Raw genomic sequence first — 20,055 nt, forward strand, 5'->3', positions numbered from 1 at the left:
TCAATTTGTGCTAAATGAGAGAAACCCATTTTTTTCCAATATCAAACTTTGGAAACGATACATTGATGATATAATCTGTTTTTTCGAACCAGAGAATGACAATCTCCCTGAGTTCATTTCTTATGTAAACAATACTACTACCTTTCTTAAGTTTACTGCAGACAGCAGCTTAACCTCTGTCAACTTTCTCGATGTGGTCGTTTCCAAAGACCCTCTTAACCAAATTCAAACTACTATCTATAGAAAACCTATGGAAGAAATACTCTATTACATTTTGGCTCAAACCATCCCAGTCACCTGAAACACAACATTCCAACAGGACAATTCTTACGTCTCAGACGGAACTGTTCCTCACTAGAAACTTTTAATGACCAAGTCCCTGTCATGAGGAATCGTTTTTTACATAGAGGATACCCACAAAATATCCTCGATCAATCTGTGAATCAAGCTCAACAGACTCCTAGGAAAGATTTGTTAACAAAGCGTAAAAAAGATGTGAAACCTCCAAGATTGTGTTTTGTGTCAGATTTCAACTACTGTTCTAAACAGATCAAACAAATAATATTAAAACATTGGCCGATTTTACAGATGGAACCTATGCTCAACAACCTAACAACTAATTCTCCCCTTTTTGCACACAGAAGAGCCCCAACTCTCAGAGACAAATTGGTTCACTCATTTTCTAATCCTGACTGTTCCACCTGGCTGTCCCTCCAGGGCAACTATAGATGTGGACGGTGTGCACAATGCAACAATACTACCAATTGTAAATTCTTCTCACATCCTTTGACAGGTAAAAAGTATAAACAAAAGAGTTTCATCAACTGTAATTCCACCAGTGTGGTCTACATGTTGACCTGTCCTTGTGGTAAGGCTTATATTGGCCAAACAAAAAGATGCCTAAAACTGAGGATCTCTGAACACAAAACTGCTATACGCACAGGCAACATTGAATATGCCATGGCTAAACACTATCTTGAGGCTAAACATGGTTCACCCTCATCTTTGCGCTTTGTAGGGATTGAACAAGTGGTTACTACCCCTAGAGGGGGCAACCTCCCCAAATTGCTATCTCAGAGAGAAATGTTTTGGATCTATCAACTTAACACCATGCAACCAAATGGCCTAAATGATGATTTCTCCTACAAACCCTTTTTATAGATAAACAATGTGTACTGTCAACCTTTTTTAGATAAACAATGTGTACTGTCAACCTGATTATAATCTGAAATTAATAATTTTTTCTTTCCTTATGTCCTAAGTCTCCCTGATGTGAGTCCCTGTTGTGGCCTTTCAGTGCTTTTTGGATGAACTCCTCATTCCTAGTGTGATGTCGCAAAAAAGAAATGTAATTGATGTCTGTGATTCCTCCATGATCTGTGACTTTTGCACTGATATTGTTGTGAACTGCTGTTCTGACTATGACAGTGATATTGTATAATTGATTGATTGACAAGCCAGTACCTCCCCCCTACACAGGTGGGGATGATTTGTGTTTGTTTAAAAGAAGGGCATGCACCCCCAGTATCACTCTTTACCCTAATCTGCTCTGAAGAAGGCTGCGGCCGAAACATGTTAGCATGTTCTCAATAAAATGAGAAACCACATCTGAGCCACTGTCTTGCATTTTTATTTTGGAGTGCTGCTTTTTTCCACTTAGGTGGTTTTCTTTTGACTTATTTACATAGCTGAGCACCCACTGCCTAAATTAAGAAGGCATCCAGAGGAAGCGCACCGGTTTTCCTTTCTTGTTCTGATATATATATTTGTAATATATATATTTGGACACAAAAAATATAAGGGTATTTACTTGTGAGTGTAAGACCCATCCAAATGGTTCTGTCACCCAAACATGGGTACTGACAGTATAGTGTAAAGTTACTGAGTACATTTACTCAAATACTGTGCATAAGTAAATTCTTTAGGGATTTTTACTTTTTCAGTAGGCATATTTACAAATTTCAATACTTTTACTTCTACCCCACTACATCTCAGAGGAAAATATTGTAGGCTACTTTTACTCCACTACAATTATTTGAAAACTTTAGTTACTACTTATGTTGTAGATTTGGATTATTATTACAAAACACACTAACCACTTCAGCCCTATATATTCTCACCATTTGAAAATAGCATATCTACAAGCTCACAATGCGACGTATTGTGAGCTTGCAGATCGGCTATTTTCAAAAGATCGTTTGTACATTTTGAACTTGTGAAATGGGACACTCTCCACAATACCGAGTACTGAGTGAGTACCGATACTTTTCTACTTTTACTCTAGTCCATTTTTAATACAGGCCTTTTACTTATAACAGAGTATACAGTATCTATATTGCAGTATTGATACTTTTACTTAAGTAAAACATGTGAGTACTTCTTCCATCACTGGGTATTGACCCACTTTTTCTGGAAAAGTTGGTCAACACACACACACACACACACACACACACACACACACACACACACACACACACACACGCAGCATACACGCATACAATCTCCTGCTATTTTTTAAATAGTTAAGTAGTAGAAATCAAATATTTAAATGACAATAGTTCCTGTTTGTTGATTCAACAGCTTTTCTATGATGAGGTTTTTACTGGTGTTTCTATAGCTTTGAGTTGCACAGTGGTTCATTCAGTTGTTGGTTTCAGTGAGTTACAACATTAGTTCTCAATCTTTTATGGAGCAGGGCTCACTTGGGAATCTCAAGTGTTTTGCGCCTGTGGTCCACCCATCTGGCTTTGTACCGAAGGGGGCGTGTCTGATAACATTAATATCAACAGTCTAAATGCTGAATTAAGCAACTTAAAAACTGTCTGCGGGGCTCACAAAAGCCTGAGTAGACGATAAAATGACCCAAACAAAGGTGCTATAATATAAATGCACCGTTTGCCATTTTGTGTGAAGAGAGAGAGGTCGTGGGTCAAACTGGATAAACTGGTCAGATGTTCTTTCTTTTTGTCTCCGCCAGGCCGAAAGGCATGGCGAGAGAGTATGTTTTACCCCCTGTCCGTCCGTCCGTCCGTCCGTCCTTCCGTCCGTCCGTGTGTGTGTGTGTGTGTGGGTGTGTGTCCTGTCCGTGTGTTACCAGCTAATCTCCGGCACCGTTGGCCCGGTCGCTGCCAAACTGTGCACACACACTCCCTGGATGCCAATTCAGAACCTCTGCCTCACATTTTTCACATGGGCCTGTTATAGCGCCACCTGGAGGCCGATTTGTGCAAAACCCATTTTTTTTATATTACTCCTACAGATTTTATCAAAACGTCATGCAAATCGGTACACAGTATCTCTATAGTCATGTGATCAACACGGATCTGTCCGATTTCCCATATTCCATCCTAATTGGCTAAGGTTGGCTTCCACAATTTGCAGGATTGGTCCGTTTTGAACAAAATGCCTCAAATCATGAACGCAGCTTGCAATTTCCATGAAATTTCACGAACACATTCCCCCTACGCCGAGGAACAAATGGCACTTGACATTTTTCAAATCAGCCTCATGGTGGCGCTATAAAAGGCTGATTTGTGTTTTTAACTATAACTGCACCGATCTGCATGAAACTTTGCACGCACACTCCCTAGAGGCCAAGGAAAAACATCTGCCCTGCATTTGCCTTTTATAGTGCCACCAGGAGGCCCACTTATGTAAAACACATTTTTGGATATTAAGCCTTCAGATTTTATCCACATTTCACACAAATCGGTACACATGATCTCTATAGTCATGTGATCAAGATGGAATTGTTTGATTTTTCATATTTCATCCTGATTGGCTAACATTGACATCTAAAGTTTGCAGAAGTGGCCTGTTTTGAACAAAATGCCTCATGGTGGCGCTATAAAAGGCTGATTTGTGTTTTTAACTATAACTGCATCGATCTGCATGAAACTTTGCACGCACACTCCCTAGAGGCCAAGGAAAAACATCTGCCCTGCATTTTTCACATTTGCCTTTTATAGCGCCACCAGGAGGCCCACTTATGTAAAACACATTTTTGGATATTAAGCCTTCAGATTTTATCCAAATTTCACACAAATCGGTACACATGATCTCTATAGTCATGTGATCAAGATGGAACTGTTTGATTTTTCATATTTCATCCTGATTGGCTAACATTGACATCTAAAATTTGCAGAAGTGGCCTGTTTTGAACAAAATGCCACAAATCATGAACGCAGCGTCCGATTGAGGTGACACTTTGCACGCACATTCGCACTATGTTAAAGAACAAATGCCACCCTTTAACATTGCCCTATTATAGCGCCACCAGGAGGCCGATTTTTTCAACACTTTTCTTTTTTGTATTACTCCTACAAATGTTGTCCAATCATCATGCAAATCGGTACCCATTATCTCTATAGTCAAGTGATCAAGATGGTTCTGTCCGATTTTTCATATTCCATCCTGATTGGCGAATTCCGAACATTATTGGCCCACAATAACCTACCTGACCTGGCGGAGACCTGCACTTTTTTAATCTTGTCTTACTCACCTTTACACGCTCAAACACTGTAGAGTGTAGACAACCCAAACCTGTCAGTGACACTCTCACATTTCACATTCTCTATCTAAAATAGGTTAGGGTGTGTGTGTGTGTGTGTGTGTGTGTGTTTGTGTGTGTGTGTGTGTGTGTGTGTGTGTGTGTGTGTGTGTGTGTGTGTGTGTGTGTGTGTGTGTGTGTGTGTGTGTGTGTGTGTGTGTGTGTGTGTGTGTGTGTGTGTGTGTGTGTGTGTGTGTGTGTGTGTGTGTGTGCGTGCGTGTGCGTGCGCGTGTGTGTGTGCATGCGTGCGTGCGTGCGTGCGTGCATGCGTGGCTCTGCCTGTGTCCGTAAATTTAAACTACATTTAGGAGAGCACACCACATGCCTTTCTATTAGTAAAGAGGATTTATTCACTTCACCTATATTCAGGGGTCCATTATATGTGCAGACCATACTTGATTCGATAGGCAATTAAATGTCACTGTCAAAACTTTTTTACCAGTGAAACGTGTGTGTGAGCTCCCACACACGTTTCAAATGCTTCCGTCATAGAGTACAGAAGTCCTGACGTCACTCGTAAAGTAATTTCTCTATGGAGAATAACATTGGGTCATCATAGAATCGTCTCATAAGAAATGTGGTCCAAAAATAAACAAACTGCCTTGGCGATATTGTCAGGGAGGAGGTTCTGTATCGTTTATGATAGTCAGTCACATATATTTGATGCAGTCTGTTTCTGGCGAAAATTTTACTAATTCGGCGGAAGTAACATTAGCGTTTTCTCACCGTCAGTTGATGCTTCATATCCATAAGAGTAAAACCGCCAGGGTAATTTGTTTATTTTTGGAACAAAAATGCGATGCGATATTAAATATGTCTATGGGGATTCAGAATGGGGGTGGAAAACCGCGAACCAGGTAGACAAACCTAGGATGTGTGAATTACGTCAGACTTCGGTGCTCTATTCAGACTGTGAATAGTTGTCTGGCTGCGCGAGACTACCACTTCCTGATTGATTGATTGATGTACTTTATTTAGTAAGACATGAGAATAACAGTACATGGAAGTACAAATTCACAATACAAGGTCTACTAAACTGGAAGACTCATTAAGCACTGAGCTTGTTTAAGATGAGATCCCCATGCACACAAATCATGATGACATATAAGAGACAGACAGATATACACACTACTATACAGAATGTCATACAATCAGTTTACAGGTTACTGGTATGAAGAGTGAAAAAAAAAATGTACAAGAGAAGAAAGAGAAAGGGGCGGGTAGGGGGGTAGGTTAGGACTTGGGGTAGGTTAGGACTTGGACAGGGGCCATTTTAGAATTGCAGCCTGAAGGTGTATCTTTAGGGCAGTTTTGAAAGTGAGTAGGGTTTTATACTCCTTTACTCCTTTTGGTAGGGCATTCCACATTTTTGATGAATAGCATGAGAACGAGTTCATTCCCTTAGTTGAGCCAAATCTGGGTTGAACATGATTTGTGGAGCTGCCTCTGGTGTTATGATCATGGACTTCATTAACATTTTGGAAGTATTTTGACAAATACAGGGGGATCCCAATGTTATGGTGTATCTTGAAGACCAGGCCCATAGCAAGTTGCTGTACTCTGTCATCAACCCTAAGCCATCCAATCCTAGCAAAATGAGCAGGGGTTAGATGGGTTTTGTGATTGAGGCCAAGAAGTAGCCTTACAAGTTTGTTTTGGGATGTTTGGAGCCTTGTTTTTAAGGCCTTGGAGGTGTTGTGATACCATGAAGTGCATGCATAATCATAATAACCTTGTATGAGGGTCCCTGCAAGAATTTTCAGAGTATTCTTACTGACTAGACGATCAATCCTCCACAAATAGCGTGTTCTTTGGTTGACCTTTTTGATCACTCTTTCTGAGTTTTTGTTACCGGAGAGGTTTGCCTCCAAGATGGAACCCAGGTACTGTAGGTAATTTCCTCCTTTCTTGTGATAACATCATCACCCACTTTGATCGTGAAACTCTCAGCCTTGCTAAGGTTAGGACTGGACCCAAAGAGGATGGATTCAGTTTTACCCAGGTGTAATGAAAGTTTGTTGTCGGAGAGCCAGATGCAGATCTTGTTGAGTTCAGAGCTGAGAGTTTTCTCAACCTGCAGCCTGTCCCTGTCCTCTACAGTCAGTGATGGAAGAAGCACTCACATGATTTACTTAAAGGTTTAATGACATTCACTTTTACACCACATTCAAAGTCTTTGTCCTGGTCCTTCAAAAGTGTACAAAAAGTGAAAATTCCATTCCAGTGATCCATGGCAGGTGTTTTTCTCTCACATTTCTAAAGCCTTTTCAACTGCAATGAAAAAAGAAATCTTTGCCTGCGGGTGTCGCTGGTGAGGGATTTTGCCTGTCAATCATCGCCTCTGCTCCGCCCCCCCCAAAGGAAAGGATAGGGGAGGGGAGGGGCGAGGAGGAGAGTGGGCGGGATTAATCGACTGTGACCTCACTGTCGAAGGGCCAAGCTCAGATTACTTTTCAGCCTAATTATTCAGAAAACACCAGACCACAGAAAATCCACTGAATGTTCTAAGTTCAGGTTTTTTGGGTGTAATTGAGGTCATAAAACCCCAAATAAAACATTGAAAATAAAAAAAGTGAAAATGAATGTCATGATACCTTTAAGTAAAAGTATCAATACTGCAATGTAGATAATGCTCTGTTACAAGTAGAAGTCCCGTATTCAAAATATATTATTTTAGTAAAAGTACAAAAGTACCAACAGTAAAAGTACTAATTGTGCAGAATGTCCAATTTCACAAGTTCAAAATGTATAAAACTTCTTTGGAAAATAACCGATCTACAAGCTCACAATGCATCGCGAGCTTGTAGATCTGCTATTTTCAGATGGCCGAAATATAATAGGGCTGAAGTGGTTAGTGTGTTTTGTGATAATAATACAAATCTACAAAGTAACTAACTACAGTTTTCATAATAATTCTAGTGGAGTAAAAGTACAATATTTTCCTCTGAGATGTAGTGTTGTAGAAATGAAAGTATTGGAAATTGTAAATACTGAAGAAAGTAAAGAATACCTCACAATTGTACTTAAGTACAGTACTTGAGTACATGTACTTACTGTAGTTACTTTACACCACTGTCTACAGTTGTGGACATGAAAAGTTTCCATCCGCCAGATACGACAGGAAGTAATTAGTGACGTCTGGATTTAGGTGACTTCATAGCCGGCCTTGGCTGCCAGGAGTCCACAACGCTGCAGGAAGACCCTGTTAGGTTGAAACGCATCCGTGTCTGTGGAGAAGTAAATAAACTGTGTGAAAAGAACATTTATCAGAGGTGGAAAAAGTACTCAAATGTTTTACTTAAGTAAAAGTATAAATACTGCAATGTAGAAATACTCTGTACAACTAAAAGTCCAGAATTCAAAATTTACTTGAGTAAAAGTACAAAAGTATTTTGTATAAAATTTACTTAAAGTACCAAAAGCATAAAAGCACTGATTATGCAGAATGTTAAGTTTTCAAATGTGACGCATTGTGAGCTTATAGATCTGCTATTTTCAAATGGCTGAAGTGGTTAATGTATGTTTTGCAATAATAATCAAAATCTACAAAGTAACTAGTAACTAAAGTTTTCAAATAATTGTAGTGGAGTAAAAGTACAATATGTGCCTCTGAGATGTAGTGGAGTGGAAGTAAAAGTACTGAAAATTGGAAATACTCCTGTAAAGTAATACTACCTCAAAATTGTACTTGAGTACAGCACTTGAGTAAATGTACTTAGTTACTTTCCACCACTGATATTTATTGTGTGCTGGCTATTTCCTCACTCTCGTGACTTCATAGCTGACCATGGCTGCCAGGAGTCCTAACTTCCTGTGGAAAAAGTAAAAAAGACAGACAAACAAACACAGTAAAAGCAGCTGAGCTCCTGGGTCAGAGGTGTGGGAATTCCCACCTGAAGGAATGACCTCTTATCAAACTCACTTTTACGTCACTTTCACAGAAAAAAAACTATTTCTATTTGAACTGTATAGCGGAGTGAAAGCCAAAAAACTATTACTAAAAAAAAAGTGCAGTAGGCCTACTCAAGTAAATGTACTTAGTTACTGTCCACCACTGTCTGGAGGTAAGTCCATGCACATCTAATCTCTCAAGAACAGATTCTGCTCTGCGTTAGAATCTGTCGTGAAGGTTCGTCAAAACGTGTGCGCACTGTGTGGGCGTGGGCGTGCCTTCAGATCAGGAAGCAGGCCGCGCTTTACCCAATCAAATGTAGTGGGCGGGAACAAGACCGCAAGGACTTTCATGAACGACCTGTTAAAAGGAATTATCCTTATCCTTATTTACGTGTCCGCTGATCCTTCCCTACTCGAAACAAGCCGAAACTAATTTAACAATAGCGTCCGCGGAGCAGACAAAACCACGGAAAGATATTCACATTTTAACTTGCTCTTTCATCATAGAAACAAGTGGGCTTATAACCAAAACGATCCATGTTCTCTGGGAGAAGTGGTGTTAGTGTTCCGTGTAGAAATATTGTTAGTGGGAATGAAAACATAGTCGCACCACCCGGAAGTGCAGCGTGAAGGCAGACTAAAACCCCGGTTTCCTTTGCGCATGTGTGCTGCGCTTTCATTGTCCCAGAGCCAACATGAGATAGCACAAACAGCAGAGGGCGCTGTTTTTCATTCTCATTTGGCTTTGGGTTCCCAGATTGATGCACATCTGACAATCTCAGCTGATGGAAATTCTTCCCCCGTTCATCTGATACCAGTCAGAGAGATAACAGATCGTAACATAATGTTGTATGTGGTTTTGGCATGAAAACCCAATTTTTTTTATACAGCCAGCCAAGTATCCTGTATCCAGTGGCGTGTTCTACCGTGTTCCGCTACTGTTTATACGTAGTGTGACCGCCAGAACATTTTCGTAGCCAAGCGTAGCCATCCAGAAACCGTCTGATATCTGATACGCAGGAGGAGGGGCTGGGGGCAGCAAGAATGTAGACTTCAGTTCAAATAGCCTTTTTCATGTCATAATGTGGCATCTGAGGCGAAGGCCTTATGTGTGACTAATTGTCTTGAGGTGATAATGACCGCTGGCCGTTGGAGTTTTGAAGTAATTATCACATTAACTATTTAACAGTAGGGCGGTTATTTCATTTGGCGACCACGCGCACGCGTCCATACGCGTGCACGTGCCGTGCGTGTGGGAGGGAATAATTATAGTATGCCCCCCGAAAAAAACCTAGAGCACACAGTGTTTTGCACAGTATCTCTCATCTTGGACTTTTAAAACCAGTCAAATAGGCTATAGTGGTTCTCAAAGTGGGGTCCAGGGACCCTCAGGGTTCCTTGAGGGGGTCCCAAATGGACCCTTACAGGTATGTAGCTCTGAGAGTGTACAAATGGAACCAAATGTGTACACTCTCAGAGTTATGGGGGTCCTTGAAATTAAAACATTTGAGAACCACTGGGCTATAGGCTGAGTGTGGCTGTGACTTTTTATTAACTTTTTGGGGCTTGTTTTGCCTTTATTGTATGCTGACTGGAAATTGGGAGAGAGATGGGGGGGTGACACGCAGCAAAGGCCATCGGGATTCGAACGCGCGACACACTGTAAGACTGGATTACCAGCCTATGTGGTATGCGGCTGGACCGCTAGGCCTGAATATACCTGCTGTGTGTGTGTGTGTGTGTGTGTGTGTGTGTGTGTGTGTGTGTGTGTGTGTGTGTGTGTGTGTGTGTGTGTGTGTGTGTGTGTGTGTGTGTGTGTGTGTGTGTGTGTGTGTGTGTGTGTGTGTGTGTGTGTGTGTGTGTGTGTGTGTGTGTGTGTGTGTGTGTGTGCGCGTGTGTAAGTACTGTACTTAAGTAAGATTTTGTGGTATTTTTTACTTTGGTGAACTATTTCTGATTTCTGAAAAATGTTTTACTTCTTTTTTTACTTCTACTCCACTACAATTATTTGAAAACTTTAGTTACAGTTACTTCATAGATGTAATTATCATTACAAAACATACATTAACCACTTCAGCCTCATATACTATACTTGGCTATTTGAAAATAGCAGATCTACAAGCTAACGGGTCGACCCGTTGTGAGCTTGTAGAGCTGCTATTTTCAAAAGACTTTTATATATTTTGAAAACTTGAAATGGGACATTCTGCACAATGAGTACTTTTACTTTTAGTACTTTAAGTACCACTTCGATGACAATACTTTTGTACTCGTATTTTGAATACCGAACCTTTTCTTTTCTTGTGACAGAGAATTTTATACATTGTGGTATTGATACTTTTACTTAAGTAAAAATGTTTAGAACTTCTTCCATCACTGATCAAGAAGACACTCTCTTGTAAGTGCTTTCTCAAAGGAAAAGGAAAATGAAATCCTGTGTTTCCTAATCGTCTTTCCACAGTAGACACTATAGTGAAAGGAAGGTCACTTCTCTTTTCTTATCCAAAGAGAAGTGACCAGTGCATATCTTCGCTGTCAGGCAAAAACCTCTTATCTCCAAACTTTTTTGTTTGTTTTTGTTGTAAATTAACACCCTACTTGATCATACTACAGCGTCACACAAAAACATCAAAAGCAGCAGATCTGCAAGCTTGAAACGCGGCGCGAAGCAACACATTTTGAGCTTGTAGATCTGCTACTTTTGAATTTGAATCCTGAAAAGCAACAGTTTTGGACATGTGAGGCTTCCACCCGACAGAGACGATATGCAGTTCTGTGAAAAGGACAATAGAACAGTGTGGTTGTACCAGGGAATAGTTAGAGGAAACAGACAAAAAGCACAGCTTTTTCATTTTAACTCTCTTCATTCCTGGTGCATGAAGATAACTATACGGCTGCAACTTTCTATGATCTGATTCCATTGATTATTTAATCAATTAATCGAAAAATTTAAATCCACGTTTTCCTTTGATAATTTGTTCTGTTTGTCGTAGCTACGAATTGACGTAAATAAATTCCAATGGATTTGTCTATAATCGACTAGTGTGATTGACCATGACCACTTAAGCCCTACTTTGTTGCAAAAACATTGCGATCTACAAGCTCACTTTCAAGATTTTTCAAAAATGTAAAAAAATAGCAGATGTACAAGCTTGCAGTGCATCACCAAGATACAGACTGTGAGCTTGTATATCTGTTTTTGAATAGCCAACATAAAAAATAGGGATGAAGGGGTTCAAATGTATCTACAAATGTAGCCCCCTGGAACCCCCTTATGGACCCCTGGGAGTCCCTGGAACCCACCTTGAGAACCACTGCCATAGAGGCCAATACGTACATTATAATATATTGTCGCTGTCTGGCAGAAACCTTGTATGTCCAAATGGGGAAAAAAATTACCCTGTGTTCCAATGGATAATGTAGTCATTATTTAGCTTGTTAATACTTTTCATTGGTTCAATATTCATCAAACCAACAGACACTTAACCACTTTTACTTAACCCATTAAGACCTGAGGCGATTCTTAAAACAATTCTAAATCCTAACAGTTTTTGGAAAAAAATAAAAAAAATAAAAATCCAAGATTTTTCAAAAATAGCAGATCTACAAGCTCGTAGCGCGGCACTCGTGCCGCGCTATGAGCGTGTATATCTGCTACTTTTGAATAGCCAAAGAAATCTAAAGTGACACAGATGCGTTCCAGGTATCAATGGGCTTAAAGAAATAAAACAACGGCTTCCAATTTCAAGATCTTTAGTAATATTTCCCTAGCTACCAGGGCATTGACGTTTGTCTCTGAAAAACGCCTATAATTCTCACAACTTAGCCCCAACTGACAAAAAAAAACGTAACTAAATGTCAGCATTTTGCGTTTTATTCCAAGGTAATGTTTTTCCTTTTTCTGTTTTCGATTATTGTTCTGTCAACACTATATTTGTCTTTAAGACAAGCAAGTGTCCAGACTGGATAAATGGCATTGCCGCTGCGGCTGTCAAACATCAAACTTGAGAAAGTTAGTCCATTGGCAGTTGGCACACAACTGATCATAAGTCATCAACTGTTTGTACAATCATCACACAACATTTCATGTTCTGTTGTGCCGGTGTGTTTCATCTCAGTCAGCAGCTTTTACTTTTGGCCTGCTTGTTTTTCACCATTTCTGCTTTTTGCTACTGTACACTGTCAGTCCAAACCACACCATATTACACTAAACCATACACCACATAACACCACACTAAGACCACACTACACTAAACCAATACCACTTCCAACCAACATGGTCCAGTGGTAGAAAAAGTATTATTTTGTTCTTTTTTTTTACTAAAAAAGTAAGTAAAAGTACCACAATATGTTACAAGTAAAAGGCCTGTGTTAAAAATGTTACTTGAGTCAAATTACAAAAGTATTGGCATCAAAATATACTTAAAGTACCAAAAATAAAAGTACTAGAATGTTTGAAAATTAGTAATTTGACACTGAATGGTACAGTATGGCAATATCTCTAAATTCAGTGATTCACACACTTTTTAGCTCGAGACCTAAAGGAGAAATTTGATGTCCCCCCGGGACACAAACTAGTGAAAATAGCTTATGCTACAAGCACTGTTGTGAGCTTCTAGATCTGCAATTTTGGGGCCGTCTAATGTCCTTGCCAAAAATAGCCAATCAAGCTCACAACGCTTATTTTTGTCAAATAGGTTTGGTGTACAGGGATAAAGGAACAGCCAAAGGTCAAGCTTACAAAGTATTCAGGGTTTTAAGTGGTTGAATGTCTTAACACACGTTAACATGAATCCAATACGTAGTGGGGGTCCCTGCTTCATCTATTTCTCAACTGAAAAACAACCCTGTCTTAGGTTTTTAAAGTGTTTTTTTCCCCGATTTTTTTAGACGTTTTGTTTTAATCTTTTTTTTTTTAAATTGTTTGCTAAATTTACTTTCGACCAAAAATGTTAAGAGCCATGTTAAGCAGTGTTCCCCATAACGTGGGTCGGAACTTACGCCTCACTGTATGGGAAACACTGTTCTAATTGATTGATTGATTCTGATTGTTTTTAGTCTCATTATAGCTTTACTGGTAGGCTATTGATACTTGTTTGGTCCTCATATTGTAACACATCAACAGATAAATGTCAATGTGTCAGTGTTTCTTACAGCTGCTGCTGCTTCACTGTCTCACTACGTCTAAAACACACACCAACCCTTTGGAAAACAACTACATCCAAGAGTCTCACATTAATATGCTACAACAGACATTTGGCTTCAGTGTGTTGTACCATTTCAAGAAATTACCTGTTTCCTTGAAATGGTTAAGAGATTTCACAAAGACACTGGGGAAAACCCATGTTTCTACTGCTGTGAGGGACAATGAAACCAAAAGGGGAGAGTGTGAAATAATGTCATCATGAGTGGGTGGGTGGGTGAGGGGGGGTTAAGTGGGTGTCTTTGCTTAAATATGAGAGCTCTCGTCCATTCACCACATTATCAAGGGAGGAAACAACCAGAACACTTGAAGAAGCTTCTCTCCATCATGTCCATCATCACGAAATCAGCTGTCATCACCTTTCTCATCTGCCTGCTTGCTCTTCATGTAGAAGGTAATGTGGCTTTTTACACTAATATACATTGTTACACAACAAGTTGCCTTGGATAATACCAGGCAGCCAGTTATGGATAGATTAATTTTGGAATTATACTATCTAGTGTACAGTCAAAATTTCATCATGTGTTCTCCTTGTTTAGTTCTGGGGAGAATAATTTGCTTTAATTTGACTGCAAATGATGTTTGTCAACAGTGGTTTTAAAACGCAGATACAATGTAATTATTTTAATGCCACTTTCAGACTAACAGGGTCTTGTCCCTTCATTCCGCAGGTCAACAGAAGGATACAGTTTCCTGCCTATGTCGAGGTAAAGGAGTCGACAAAATGAACCCAAAACTCATTAAGACTTACCAGGTGTATGAAGCCAGTGTCTTCTGTCCTCGCAGGGAGATTGTGTAAGTACTGTACAATTTACACAATTTACAGCACAAATCATGTGATCGGTGCCATTCACTTTACACACTGTTCTCTATCACCTGTCACTAAAATGATTTCCTCCATCTCCAGTGTGGAAACAGCAAAAGGCAAGACATGTGTGAATCCAGAGTCAAACATGGGAAAGTTTATCTACAAAAAACACCATAGCAGGTAAGATTAACATTAACATTAATAACACTGAACTGCACTAAAAGAAAACAACAACAACAACAACAACATGGAAATTAATATTTACACCAGATTAAGACAAAACAATATTCTAAGACTGATGTGACTTTCTTTGTTTCAGGAATGAAAATAATGATGTGGTGAAAGCAACGACAACTTCCATCACCTCTACACTGACCTCAACATCCTCTGTCCCTATGACCTCATCATCTGTTCACATGTCATCATCACCTGTCCCTATGACCTCATCATCTGTTCACATGTCATTATCACCTGTCCACATGACCTCTTCACCCGACCACATGACCTCAACATTGGACCACATGACCTCAACCACCCTGTGAGTTCTGCTGTGATGAAGATGAAGAACAATATGGCAGAACTCCACCATAAACACTGTGATGAAGATGATGAACATTGTTACACAGCTGGGAAAGTGTTTACTTGAGTAAAGCTTCAGTTCAGAATAGTGTTAATTTCAAAGTAAACACATTGCACTGAACTAAATTATTTTGATGAATACATGAGTTATTTATATAATTGTAAAACTTCCTCTCATTTACCTGTAAATATCTGTATATAATTTATGTTTAAGCTGTTCGTACTATATTTATTAAAACATGTAATGAACAAATATGAAACTTTTTAAATTATGTACTTTAACTAATTGTTGAACAATAAACTAAACTATGCACTATTAGCCTCTCACATGTCCTACTTTCCTTTATGTCCAGAAAATGTGTAGATTATCTACACAGTTTGATGATAGTGTAAAAAAATATGCATAAGGATCTTAAACTCTCAGAATTAAAGGAACACTGTTGTAAATGGCTGTAAATGAGTGATTGTTCCCAGTCTGTTCCTGTACAAACATAATTAAAACTTATTAGTTAAATTAACACTGAGGAGTTTACAGTATAGGTTGGGGTCTCAGACAGTGGTGGAAAAAGTACTCAAGTGTTTTACTTAAGTAAAAGTATCAATACTGCAATGTAGAAATACCCTGTTACAAGTAAAAGTCTGGAATTCAAAATGTAATTGAATAAAAGTAATGGCATCAAAATGTACTTAAGGTACCAAAAGTAAAAGTAGTCATTATGCAGAAAGTCCCATTACAATTTTCAAATCTATAACAATATTTTGAAAATAGCAGATCTACAAGCTCACAATGCGTCGCATTGTGACGCATTGTGAGCTTGTAGATCGGCTATTTTCAAATGGCCGAAATGTATATGGCTGTATGTTTTGAAATAATAATCAAAATCTACGAAGTAACTAGTAACTAAAGTATTCAAATAATTTTAGTGGAGTAAAAGTACAATATTTGCCTGTAGTGGAGTAAAAGTAAAAGTATTGGGAATTAGAAATACTCAAGTAAAGTACAAATAACTCAAAATTGTACTTAAGTACAGTACTTAGTTATTTTACACCACTGGTCCCAGAGATAAAAAATCTCTGGGAAAATTGAAATTTAACATTTGAGAACCACTGTTGTAGTTGACAGTGTGTAACCTCACAGAAATTATGTCTAAACCTAACCTCCAAACCCTGTCCACCTGGGCGAAACACTGGGAAAAGAGATTCTCCCCAACCAGACAGGTTCTAATTAAAGCTTCCTCTGCAGTCAGTGACTGAAGTCCATATTTGGGCAAAACTTCCTCTGATCATTCCTGGAAATGAGCACTTATTGTATGAGGAGATAGTCGGTCTCCCTCTTCTGTCCATTTGTGATATTGCACTTTACATCACTATGCACTTTGTATTATGTAATGCCAACTCAGTTATGGCTCTCTTAGAGAATGTTCTACACAATGTATATCATACAGGGCCAGGGGTTATCCTCTATCCTAGGCAATACAAGGTCAATATTCTCAGTGAAAACTTGACCCAGGTTCTATGGTATGTGTATTTTATCTGCTTCATATGTGTGTCTATTACATATTTATTGCATTCTGTATTGTATTGTAGTTTGTACTGTATTTGACACTGTGATTCTGATATTGTGACATCATGTTGTGCTTGTTGTTACTGTAATAATGTGTTACTGTCAAGAGCTACTAATCAAAATGAGTTTACAGCTAAACCTGGTGCACCCATTTTTTCTACTGTATGTGCACACTTGTCCTGCATTCAACTAAACAACACAACACAACACAACACAACACAACACAACACAACACAACACAACACAACACACACAACACACACACACACACACACACACACACACACACACACACACACACACACACACACACACACACACACACACAGTACATACATATTTGGGGAGAATACTGTACTGGACAAATGCTCTGACTCCTTCAGTAAAAACATAAAAAACTAGAAAAAGTGCTCCTCGGAGCACAGGTCTCCGCCAGGTCAGGTAGGTTATTGTGGGCCAGCAATGTTCAGAATTTGCCAATCAGGATGGAATATAAAAAATCGGACGGAACCATCTTGATCACTTGACTATAGAGATAATGTGTACTGATTTGCATGATGTTTGGACAAAATTTGTTGGAGTAATATAAAAAAGAAAAATCGGCCTCCTGGTGGCGCTATAATAGGGCAATGTTAAAAGGGTGGCGTTTGTTCTTCAACATAGTGCGAATGTACGTGCAAAGTTGCACCGCAATCGGACGCGGCGTTCATGATTAGCGGCATTTTGTTCAAAACGGGCCACTCCTGCAAAACTTAGATGTCAATGTTGGCCAATCAAGATGGAATATGAAAAATCAAACAGATCCATCTTGATCACATGACTATAGAGATCATGTGTACCGATTTGCGTGAAATTTGGATACAATCTGAAGGCTTAATCTCACAATATGTGTTTTACATAAGTCGGCATCCTGGTGGCGCTATAAAAGGCTAATGTGAAAAATGCAGGGCAGATGTTTTTCCTTGGCCTCTAGGGAGTATGCGTGCAAAGTTTCACGCAGATCGGTGCAGTTACAGTTAAAAACGCAATTTGGCCTTTTATAGCGCCACCATGAGGCTGATTTGAACATTTCTAAGGGGCATTTCTTCCTCTGCCTACTGGGAATGTCCGTGTGAAATTTCACTGAAATCGCAAACTGCGTTCATGATTTAAGACATTTAGTTCAAAATGGACCAATCCTGCAAACTTTGGAAGCCAACCTTAGCCAGGTAAAACATACTCTCTCGCCATGCCTTTCGGCCTGGCGGAGACAATAAACATTTTCTCATACATAGGATCTACACAAATAATGCACAGTGTGATCTGTTTCTGATTAAAAAAGGTGACAAGTTTGTATGCGTGAACAAGGCCACAATTCGTCTTAGGTACAACAACCGACTCAAAACGTAATACACATTATGCAGCTGAATATGTCATACTATACTATTCAATTGAGGCCTGTGAATGCTGAACTTCCACCATTTTGTGTTTTATGCAAATAACTTTTCCCCCATGGCTTTTTCAATGATGCTTTGTGTTATTCTGTGTGCTGGTGAGAAAGCAGCTTCTCTACTGTTTACCTGTTGTTTGAGCATCATGCTTTGGATTTTGGATGTTCACTATTTTGGATTTGTCTGCCTGTGTTGAACTGCCTTCCTTTTGTTGATCATTACTTGTAACTGGACTTTTTTTTTTGCTTTTTACCCTGCTGCAACACTGATCAGTTCAAACCACACCAAACCACACAATGGTACACATAAAAACTACATAACACCAAACCACATAACACCAAACCAGAAACCACACTACACCAAACCACATCGCATCACATTAAATATTGTTGGCCTACCACGTTGTTTAGCTCACCGGAGCATGTTCAAACATGTTACTTCAAGCTAAGGAATATAGCTATAGAGTTAAAAGTTTCCTATCACCTGCAGACCTAGAAAAGGTAATTCACGCTTTTATTTCTTCTCGTTTAGATTATAGTAACTCTATTTATTCAGGCCTCTGCAAAAAAAGCGATATCCCGTCTCCAATTAGTACAGAACTCAACTGCCAGACTGCTAACCGACTCTAAGAAACGTGACCATATCACCCCCTCATCTTAGCTGCTGTTCACTGGTTACCCGTTAGTTTCAGAATTGATTTTAATATTTTACTAATGACTTTCAAAGCTGGGAATGGACAGGCTCCAGTTATATCTCTGACATGCTGGAACCTTTCAAGCCTGTGCACAGCCTCAGATCCTCAGATAAGGCCCTCCTGGAGAATCCCACACTCCAGCTCATCACAAAGGGTGGCCAGGCTTTTGCAGTCCGGGCCCCTAAGCTTTGGAACGCCCTACCTGTTGACCTAAGACGTACACAATCAGTGTCATCTTTTAAATCTCTTCTGAAAACCCATCTCTGTTTTTTTTTTCTTTTGCCATTTTTTGTTTCATCTGTATGTGTCTTATTTTACATTTTGTGCCTACTGTGAGTGCTTATCATGTTGCTCTTTTACCCTGCTCTGTAAAGCACTTTGTGACTGGAAATGTGCTAAATAAATACATTCATTATTATTAATTATATCTATGTCTCTCTAATTGATTGATTCTGAATGGTTTTAGTCTCATTATAGCCTGCTTTACTGGTATTGATAGTTGTTTGGTACTCATGTTGTAACACATAAACAGATACATGTAAATGTCACACCTACAATAAACTGTAGATGTTTGTTAGCTCTGTTGTGCATGCAATGACAACAAAACCACACACACACCTGCAAAGCAGACAATCATCTACAGTAATTATTATTACATTATGACATACTGTGCTGCTGTTTCAATGTGTCCAAACATACGTACCGACCCTGCGGAAAACAAATACAACTAAAAATCTCAAATACACATGTTACAGCAGACATGCTTCAGTGATATTTCATCATTTTGAAGAAATGGCCTGTCTCCTTGAACTCTTAAACCCGGGGGAAACCCCAGCATACGTCTGTTGCATGGAGGACTTTCCATAGAATATGGAAGCGAAACTAATAAACAGGAAACATTCCCATGCCGGCATGCTGCAGCAGGCTTTAATTGTCACAGCTCCACTTTCACTGACAGCCTTGAGGGAAGATCACGTGATTTCTTATCAGAAGGAGTAAAGTTTATTCAATGTGCAGTGGTGGAAATAGTACTCACATTTTTTACTCAAGTAAAAGTATCAATTCTGCAATGCAGAAATGTTACAAGTAAAAGTCCAGAATTTAAAATGTACTTGAGTAAAAGTACAAAAGTATTGGTATCAAAATGTAAAAGTAGCCTACAGCTTGTAGATCTGCTATTTTCAAATGGACGAAATACATATAGGGCTGAAGTGGTTAGTGTGTTTTGCAATAATAATCAAAGTCTAAAAAGTAACTAGTAACTCAAGTTTTCAAATAATTGTAGTGGAGTAAAAGTACAATATTTGCCTCTGAGATGTAGTGGAGTATTAAGT

The 20,055-nt window shown here is 39.2% G+C and overlaps 1 protein-coding gene across 2 annotated transcripts in view; it reads left to right on the forward strand.

The window, feature by feature from the left end:
* LOC308088695 (uncharacterized protein) overlaps positions 1–15,212 on the forward strand; it is a 45,447-nt gene extending 30,235 nt beyond the window's left edge. Inside the window, exons 1-4 of one of the 2 annotated variants that reach the window (XM_080433245.1) lie at positions 13,944–14,040; positions 14,318–14,441; positions 14,554–14,634; positions 14,774–15,212. In XM_080433245.1, coding sequence (XP_080289371.1) covers positions 13,974–14,040; positions 14,318–14,441; positions 14,554–14,634; positions 14,774–14,996 — 495 coding nt within the window. In that variant the 5' untranslated portion in view covers positions 13,944–13,973 and the 3' untranslated portion in view covers positions 14,997–15,212. Of the gene's footprint in view, positions 1–13,943; positions 14,041–14,317; positions 14,442–14,553; positions 14,635–14,773 lie in introns of those variants that run through there. The other variant, XM_080433246.1, reaches the window with a different exon arrangement.
* Positions 15,213–20,055: the final 4,843 nt, after the last annotated feature.

This window comes from Gymnoscopelus braueri (assembly GCF_963280865.1).
Source record: "Gymnoscopelus braueri genome assembly, chromosome: 7".
Classification (NCBI taxonomy): Eukaryota; Metazoa; Chordata; class Actinopteri; order Myctophiformes; family Myctophidae; genus Gymnoscopelus; species Gymnoscopelus braueri.